The sequence below is a fragment of the Sinocyclocheilus rhinocerous genome, unplaced genomic scaffold (genome assembly GCF_001515625.1).
Source record: "Sinocyclocheilus rhinocerous isolate Xijiao unplaced genomic scaffold, SAMN03320098_v1.1 scaffold1214, whole genome shotgun sequence".
NCBI classification, from domain to species: domain Eukaryota; kingdom Metazoa; phylum Chordata; class Actinopteri; order Cypriniformes; family Cyprinidae; genus Sinocyclocheilus; species Sinocyclocheilus rhinocerous.
In genome coordinates, this window is record NW_015627891.1 from 653,512 (window position 1) to 663,690 (window position 10,179).

The 10,179-nt window shown below is 36.2% G+C and overlaps 1 protein-coding gene across 1 annotated transcript in view; it reads right to left on the reverse strand.

Moving 5' to 3' along the window:
* Window positions 1-10,179, reverse strand: part of eys (eyes shut homolog) — a 213,990-nt gene that overhangs the window by 8,943 nt on the left and 194,868 nt on the right. Inside the window, exon 40 of the mRNA XM_016548212.1 lies at window positions 4,360-4,532. Within this exon, the coding sequence (XP_016403698.1) occupies window positions 4,360-4,532 (173 nt within the window). The remainder of the gene's footprint in view (window positions 1-4,359; window positions 4,533-10,179) is intronic.

The window sequence follows — 10,179 nt, forward strand, 5'->3', positions numbered from 1 at the left end:
ATTTTAAATGAATAAAATAATTAAAAACAAATTATTATTTTCAATATACATTTAATTTTTAAAAAAACATATGCCTAAAATAATAATAATAATAATAATAATAATAATAATAATAAAACAAGTCAGGGCTATGACAACATAATGGTTAATGGTGACCTATCGTAAGGGTTGCGGGTTCAATTTTACTATAATTATACAGTGGGGAAAATATTTGATTCACTGTTGATTTTGTAAGTTTGCCCACTTACAAAGAAATGAAGGGTCTGTCATTTTTATGGTAGGTTCATTTTAATGGATAGAGACAGAATACAGACCAAAACAAAAATCCAGAAAAAAGACATTATATAAAGGTTAGAGATTGATTTGCATTTCAGTGAGTGAAATAAGTATTTGATCCCCTACCAACTGGCCTAGCCAGTCTCCAGACCTCAATCCTATAGAAAATCTGTGGAGGGAACTGAAACTTCGAGTTGCCAAATGACAGCCAAGAAACCTTAAGAATTTAGAAAGAATCTGTAAAGAGGAGTGGACCAAAATCCCTTCTGAGATGTGTGCAAACCTGGTGACCAACTACAAGAAACGTTTTACCTCTGTGCTAGCCAACAAGGGTTTCTGCACCAAGTATTAAATCATGTTTTGCTTGGGGATCAAATAATTATTTCACTCACTGAAATGCAGATCAGTTTCTAACCTTTATAATAATGTGGTTTTTTTCCCTCTATAATGTGTCTCTATATGTTAAAATAAACCTACCATAAAAATTACAGACCCTTCATTTCTTTGTAAGTGGGCAAACTTACAAAATAAGCAGGGGATCAAATAAATATTTTCCCAACTGTACTTGAGAAATGCATTGTAATAAGTCTGAATAAAAAATAAAAAAAAATCTGTAAAATGACAATTTTACTGAGGTGAAGTTACCAGCAGCTGTCTGAGAAAGAGACACAAGATGGCGATATTGCACCATTTATTGCACTTGTCAAATTCTATGCATTATTATTTCCTGTGGGGAAAAAATGCTGCTGCTAACAAGTATTATTGTAATTTTGTGCCATTTTACCCTGAGAATGGACATTGGTTGTAACAGTGATATCTGCAGAAATTTGTGAAATGGACAATACTTTGGACAATGCATTTCAGAGGAGGAAAATCTCAACATTTAATCACCTGGTCCACCAAGCATCGGTCAGAAACATTTCAGCTTGGGTACATTAAGCATTTACACACGTTTTCTCCAGTGAAAAAATGTGCTACCTAAAGAGTTGTCTCCACCCCTCATTTTGTCTTTATGAACTGTGCAGTCTGCAAAGCCTCTCCGGAGGATTTCTCTGGGAACAGCACTGAAGTTCTTCCCTCTGCTCTCCCCTTGAATTATTGATGCCTTTTGAAATTGCACATATATTACCGTGTCACGGTTTATTTGCACAGCGCCTAATGAACGACTAGAATGCATTTTTAGCAACGCTGGCTTGATGGGGCCAGCTGTATTCTTAACTCACAGTGTCATGTAATGGCTCTGTGATATGCTGCCTATGCCGAGTTACATTTCTTGCTCCAAGTGAAATTCATTAATAAACTGGCCATTTATTAATCGGACATATTGGGTACTTTTTGAGAATACCAATTACCAACTGCAGTCCTGTGCAAGGGTGTGATTTGAGCTCATTTCCAAAGTCAAATGGGATTTCTGATTCTAGCATTCAGAAGTGATAAGAATTGCAATAATTAGACATGAAAAACTCTTCCTTTCCCTGAGGTATTTCACACTTCTGATACATGAACAAAACACTATTATTTTTTAAAATTCTTCTAATAACTAAAAATGTATCTGTGAATGTCCCATATGACAGGATAAAGATATGTCCACAAATAACCATAACTAACGTTTAACTTTCCATGCAAAGGCACTGCAGATCACAGGACGCTTCTCTCTGCTGTATTATTCTGCTGCTGTTGCTGGAGGTGAATAAAGGAACAAGAAAACAAAACCTCCAACTCCCAGGCAGTTTTTACAGGTGACATTTATATAGACCCATTTATTTCCATCCGTTCTAGTCAAAAACCATTTGTAAGGATTTTGCTGTAGTGAAATTCAATAGCTTTCTGTCAGCTGTGTTGGCTGGACCCGGAGACATTTTGCTTTTTTTTAAATTTCCATCTCTTACCACTGACACACACACATATGCACACAAAAATGAAACAAATAAAGACATAAAAATAAAGATATGCACATGTGAGCAACTCCTCACAGAATCTATTTGATCCTATACACTTCCCACAAGATGATTGTTTAATCTTTTGATGCAGAGCCTGGTGATGGTGAAATGAAAATACAGGAAGTCACATGATGTGTGAGTTAAGGCTGTAAGGCGGTTTAGGACAGATGTGCTATTATGTTATGGGTCTATTTTAGGTGAGTGTGAAGTTAACGGTGCGTCAGAGAACACAGTCTGTCCTCTAAACTCCACTGCAGCCTCAAGCTGCTTTCAGCAATACAAGCTCCCATGATCAATCGAAAGATCAATCTATCTGTCTGCCTGTGAATTCGGACTTCTAAAAAAGCGAATTCTTTGATAATAAAGCTGCAATTATGCAAATAATAAGTTGGTCAGGTCAAAGTAAAATAATAAAATAAAAAAAATAAAAAAAATCCATGACTGCTGTTATTTTTTAATAAAAGTATTATTGGCAATTTAAGTAAAGCTGAAGAAATATACATATTAGAAACTTAAATTAAAAGAAAAATTGTTTTGCCTTGGGAGCTAACTGAAATAAGCTTTAATTTAAGTCATTTTAGTACTTCAACTTACGGTGAAAAAAAAAAAAAAAAAAAATGTGCACGACAGTGTTGTTGTTAAAACTAAAAATTGTTATCGGTAATTGAAACAGCTGAAATACAATAAATTATAACCATTAGATAAATCTTAAACTTGTAAAAAATTAAAAGTTGCCATGGCAACTAATTTAAGTTTTTGCAATTTTTTGTAATTCTTGTACTGAAATTAAAATAAATGATATCTAAATGGAAATATAAAAAAAGTAAAAATAAACATTATTATTAAAATGACAAACCTAATCTAAAAATAAAATTAAAAATTAAAATATAAAAATAAACCATTGAAAATGTTAATAAATACTATCATAGTATTCAGATTGTACTAATACAACACTGAAGCATAACAAACCATTTTTTCCAATAAATTTATTTTTCTTGAAAGTTAATTTAAGCAGTTACTTTGGATATTACCACATAAATCGCATTTGCCATGTTGCCTGGCAACTTAAAAAAAAAAAGTGTGCTCTTTGAATCTTATTTTCGGAGTAATCTATAAAAATACATTACTAAAAATATATCTAAATGCAACACTAAATCAATACATAAAACAGACTCAAAACACCCTTCCTATAATTCCATTAGTCCAGGCTCATTTGAAGAAGTCCAGCACATCTAAAGTTGAGTGACTGTCCAGAGACAGCAAGGCCTTGGTTACTAATCAATACTGATTGATGTTATCTGCTGTTATCAGCCTTTAAATTCAAATGTCAGTCCCACTCGGTGTGACACTGCGAGATTAGAACACTCCATTTGGCATCGGGCTCTTTACTGTCTGACAGAGCTACGTCTGCTAGCCCTGCCCGGCGTGCTGTGCCAAGCGGTCTTCAAACCATGCCACCCAATTAGATTACAGCAAAATAGCAGCAGTTCTTTTCCCTCCAAGCGCAGCTGAGAAGATGAAGAGCTATCTGTGTAAGCAGATATCGGACTTTAGCTGACTTAACACTGAGAGGTAGAGCCGGAAAGAGAAGTACATTAGTTACACGGCGCTGTAGTATGTCTTCACAGCTTTGTTATTTGAGACAATAAAACAAACCCAATTGCAGAGAGTACATTCTGTGACTACGCTTTGATAAATTAAGTTTCAGAGTAGCCTAATTTAAAGCACTTGGTGTGCTCATTATATTTGGATGCATACTCTATTACCTGTAGACACCTCGAAAGGTCAGTGCACATAGAGGAATCGAGTTAGCAATACAACGCAGACTGGCAGTTATCCTTAAATGTTCAGAGTTCAGTAACTGTTTAGCGAGTTTGTAGCGAGCTCAGAGCACTTAGCTTCTCTAATTGGAACCGTATTTCAACGGCTTGCATCAGTTAAACAAAACTGCTGGGAATACATTTCAATCTACCACCTATGGGTCTAACCTCAAAAACGGAGGTGCTCGCAGGAGATGGAGGAAAACAAACCTCAGAATGCAACAAATATCAAACGAAACACCCTCTGGCCATGCCGGCTTCATTGTGTCTCCATGGATACTGGTGTAAATCACCGTCTACACACGAACCTTGACGGGACCTACCCTCATCGCAGAGGAGACCCTGCCTTCCATAGGGGCAAAGACACACTGCTTCGAGCCGCGTCTGGGGAACGCAGGTGGCGCCGAGTGCACACGGGTTTCGCTCGCAGGCGGTGAACTGGCACAGCTTACCGGAGTAAAGTGAAGGACACGCGCAGAACCAGCTCTCCACATCGCTGCACACAAGGAACCAAAATAAGAGGGAAAAAACAGAGAGATCATTAGTACACCAATGAAATGTACCCGTACTGCATCATTACCTTCAGTGAAGTTTGCGTAGAAAGCATAAATTCGGAAGGGGCATTGGGGGGTAAAAAAAGCAAAGGAGAATACAAATGAGAATACGGAGCAGAAGTGATGGAAGTCATACATCACCGGCCTGAATTCTAGACCATCCTTGTGAGCCAGACCAACATGAACTGATCTTGCGGTGCAAGACTAGGTAAAAGTGCATTTTTTATTCTTTAATTCTATACATAAGGAAATAAATAGCACTTGATTTGGTATATGATTAAAATGATGTATACTCGTATAAGATGAAGACTCCAAGTCAGTGATGGGTCCACTGACAAGTGCAGATGAGAAAAAAAAATACTGTAAAAAAAAAAAAAAAACCAACAATAACAAACAAACAATTTTAATATTTAATGGAAAAATATAAATAAATGTAATGTTACAATAGACAGAATTTGACATTAATACCATTTCATTCTACTTTGTAAACAGTGGTCAGAAATAGTAAGATGAATCACAAAAGATTTAAAGGGGTCATATGATGCTTTTTTAAAGATCATTATTTGGTGTAACAGAATATGTTGACATGCTTTAATGTTCAAAAAACACATTATTTTTCAAATACTGTACATTATTGTAGGTCCAATGTCAACTTAATAGAAAGTAATCTTTTCCAGATAATTTTACACACACAGAGTCTCTCTCTCTCTCTCTCTCTCTCTCTCTCTCTCTCACACACACATACACACACACATTAGACTATGGGCCGTGGATTGCCCGAAACGCACGGCGAGCGTAGTTCCAGGCAGGTCTTGACCACATTAATTTACATGTCCAGATCACTTCGCCAAATGATTTCAGTTACTTGAAAGGTCCTTACAGCCTAAAACAGCAAAATAACCAAAACCCACAATGACGCTGACCAAGCAAATAAATAGTAAACAATAGGATAAAAACGACAGATTATTTCCAGATTATCACATACAGTACAGACACAGGCACACACGAAAACACACGTGCTAACGATGTTAGCGCTACTCTTGACGATTTTTTCAGTAAAATAGTTTAGCAACTTAAAAGCTACATGACATTTCTCACAAGTGAGGTAACAGCGGCGCTGTTCTTGAAGAAAATGAACTTAAAGTTTCACTATTAGTAGAGACGCTGCTGCCGAACACTGTAGAGAGGTAATTCAGACGCTTAATCTCTCTCTCTCTCTAATAACTTAGTTATTAACTGCATTAGTCTGCCATCAACGGCTCAAGCCTCCGTTACTAGGTCTAAAATGATGTTTTGGAATTAGCAGCGCAGGCGTTGGATGAGATTAATGAAATTAATCCTACACCGAAGAGCGTTTTAAGGACATAAACCGGTGTTGTGCCCAATTTTGACCCCCTGCCAAATTATTGGTCTAAAATGATGTTTTGGAATTAGCAGCGCAGGCGTTGGATGAGATGCGTAAGAAATTAATCCTACACCGAAGAGCGTTTTAAGGACATAAACCGGTGTTGTGCCCAATTTTGACCCCCTGCCAAATTATTACCCCACTCGTTCAAGTCGCTACCTGATTGCCTAATCCTAACCTTACCCCTATTCCTAACCCCTCCCCCACACCTAAACCTACCAATACTAGGGGGGTAATAATCTGGCAGGGGGTCAGAATTGGGCACAACACCGGCCTTGAAATATATATAATCTGATCGATGTCTTGCAGTGTGGTAACCGTAGTAGGCTATAAGCAGAATAACTGACTCCGGTAATAACTGAGGTGTAACGGCCACGACGTGACCACTTCGGATGTGCATTATTTTCTAATGATTCAACGGCCCGTCGTCAATTATTTCTTACATAATATATCACAGTATCACTGTTTTATTGTATTTTTGGTCAAAGAAATGCAGCCTTGGTGAGCATACGAGACTATCAGAAATATTAAAATATCTGGCCTTAAACTTTTGAATGGAGGTGTACATGAAAATATATTGCTGCCTTTATATTTGTGATTAACAAATAGGTTAACCATATTTACATGTCTGTGGCATTTAAGTTAGAAATAAACAACCCTGGTCTTTCATTTTTAACATGGATTGGATGTCCGTGTTTTGAGATCACATGACCAGTTGTATCATGCCGTTACTAATAACTACGTTTACATTATATAGCGCTTTCAGACAGTGCTCAAGGCGATAAGCATCTAGACAAAATACATCTAAAGAGTATATACATAATGCAGACATAACATTATACTTGTTAGGATGTCCATTTTAGGAAAGTTTTGATATGAGGCAGGGAAAAGACTTCTTAAGACGTCTTAAGTCGCTGGGGTATATTTGTAGCAATAGCCAAAAATACATTGTATGGGTCAAAATTATTGATTTTTCTTTTATGCCAAAAATCATTAGATCATTAAGTAAAGATCATGTTCCATGAAGATATTTAGTAAGTTTCCTACTGTAAATATATCAAAACTTAATTTTTGATTAGTAATATGCATTGCTAAGAACTTCATATGGACAGCTTATAATAATAATAATAATAATAATAAGCTTATTTATTCAGCTTTCAGATGATGTATAAATCTCAATTTCGAAAACTTTACCCTTATGACTGGTTTTGTGGTCCAGGGTCATAAATATTCCCAAGACCACTGAGATGAAGACTCCGCATAAATAAACAAAAACATATAGAGTGCACCTTTAAAAATCCCATATTCATTTAAATAAGTGCATAACTAGGCCTGAAGGCCATCTGCAAATGTAGACTCACATTCTGCTGATGTTGATCTAGCCTCACTGTAAGCGAATGATTAGAAATGCTCGAGCTAACGACTGACTGCCGAGTTGAAATTCCGCAAACAGAACTTTTATAATTCCAGGCTTTATCCCCAAGCGAGAGGGAGAGGGTGGGCCAGCATGATAAGCAATATTCAGACAAGACCTTCATAAGCTGCCAGAAGATGTAGACTGTTTTCAAAGGTATAATATCAGATACAGGAAGCATAGGAGGAGTTTCAAATCTATAAATTAATAATGTGTTTTGAGCTGCAGCACAGCTGAAATGAAATATTTACATTCTGTCACTGGGATTTCGAACCAGTGCAAGTGACTGATACACACACACACACAAACAATACAGAATATTCCTAAAACCCGGGCATGAAAAGATTTGAATGACGACTATCTATTCAAGGAGAATTTGAATCCACTCATATTTTCATATAAAATCACTGGTACGCATACAAATGTTATTAAAATAATTGCACTTATGCAAACAACACTGGATAGGACAACATGCACCCTTCCCACTCTGTAAGACACCAATCAAGTGACCTCGTTTGTACACAAGCACTCTTTGCACCGTTCCCAGGGAAAGACGGTGGATGGTTTGTCACTGCCTTTCAGGACAGCAGGGGGTAATGCCACGGCAGACTGCGAGATTATTGCCCCGCATTATGTAGAACATGCAAACACATCTGTTTCTGTGACTGATTGCCCTTCACCAGCCATGCGAGCTCAGACTGACGCCGGGAACATTCAGGTGTCTGCTCCATATGGCGAGCTCCGTACGCAGCCAACTGTGTATGATCACAGGAGATGTGTTTAAAACTCTTCAAAGAAAGTCTTGACATTGCAGTGACATTCTGTATTTTGATCATCCTTTTATTTTAAAAAGAAAAATAGACAAAATCAGAGTTGTAATCAGAGTTCTATATATATATATATATATATATATATATATACACACACACATATATATATATTCATACTGCATATAAACTTTCATCAGATATACAAATTTACATATTTAAAGATCTCCGTAAACATTAACACAATTCACTTTTTAATTAACAGCCTCTCTTCTGGAACTTATATATATATATATATATGTGTTTGGGGTCAATACATTAGTGTTTCTCTCTTACGCTCACCAAGGATGCATTTAATTGATCATAAATAAATAAAAACAGTGATATTGTGAAATATTATTACCATTTAATAACTGTTTTCTATTGTAACAATTGAAAATTTAATTTATTCATGATGCAAAGCTGTCATTACTCCAGTCTTCAGTGTCACGTGATACTTAAGAAATTATTCTGATATGCTGATTTGGTGCTTAAGAAACATTTCTTATTTTCAAAGGTTACACTTTATTTTAAGGTGTCCTTGTTACAGTGTAATTATACATTTAAGTACTGAGTTATATTTACTACATGTACTTACTATATGGTTAGGGTTAGGATTAGGGTTTGGCTTGGGGTTACTTGCATGTAATTATGCATAATTAATTGTTATTATAATAGTAAGTACATGTAACATGTGTAACAAAGACACCTTAAAATAAAGTGTTACCTTTTCAAATGCTGAAAATGGTTGTTTCAAATTTTTGTGGAAACTGTGATACATTTTTCAAGAGTCTTGGATAAACAGAAAGTTAAAAAGAACAGCATTTATTTAAAACACAAATCTTTTGTAGAATCATAGAAGTCTTTATGATAATGTCTCTTTTGATCAATTTAATGACCTGCTCTTATCATCTGATTGTGGTTGTAGCTCTCTATTAGTGCTATTGGATCTTAGCGCTGCGTTTGACACTATTTTCCTAATTAATGCTGTTCAGTTGCTTTGGCACAATCTGTATTGTTAAAAGCGCTATATAAATAAAGGTGACTTGACTAATGCGTCTATGCTGAATAAAAAAAAAAACACTTGAACAGTAGTGTATATAATCTTCTAAATTTGCCAAAATGAGCATCTTTCTTCACTCATTTTATTTGACTCCACAAAATTGGATTAAAAATGCAATTAGATAATTAGACACCCCTCATTGCATTGCAACATCATTAGGTCACTGGACAAACATTTGACACTTGTATAATATTTGGTCAAGCTCTTAGAAACATACCGTTGCTAATACGGTTCACAGAGGTCATCCTGCATTCAATTATATAAAGATCCTGATTTAAAATGAACTCGATGACTGTGGGGTATTATCCAAGACGGTCAAGAGACCGAAACCATGAACATTTGTCTGTGTTTGGGCAGAATGGAGGTGAATCAGAGGTCACTGCTTCAAAACAAGAGACTTGGGAATAAAAAACAAACAAACTTTTCTTTGTAATCTATGTGCTGTTCTGAAAACCTGGCTACAGACGTCTCCACTAAATTGAGTCAAATGCCTTCCTGACGCACAACTCTCCCAGCAGATATAATGAGCTGCCATCACCACGGACCATTTCAGCTGCACAAGTGAGCTTCTGGAAGCAAACGTGTATGAATAATTTAACAAGGAAAGCGTTCACCATGTCTGTTTAAGTAAGGGTGCATCAAGAAAATAAGGTAAGCAGACAAAAAGAGCCTCTGACCTCCGGCTTGCTTTTCTATAGCTACCGCACGGATTGTAAACATCACAAATATCTTCGAGGTATCAATAAAATAGATAAATCCTCATTCTGTTTAATAGTCATCTGATAGTATTAAAAAAATCTATGCAAACCCAGATATTTTAACAATACTGACCAAAGGCAGCATTTAAAATTCAAAGATCTCAGCTGTAAACGCGACATGAGGCCACGGCTCACCGGAGACC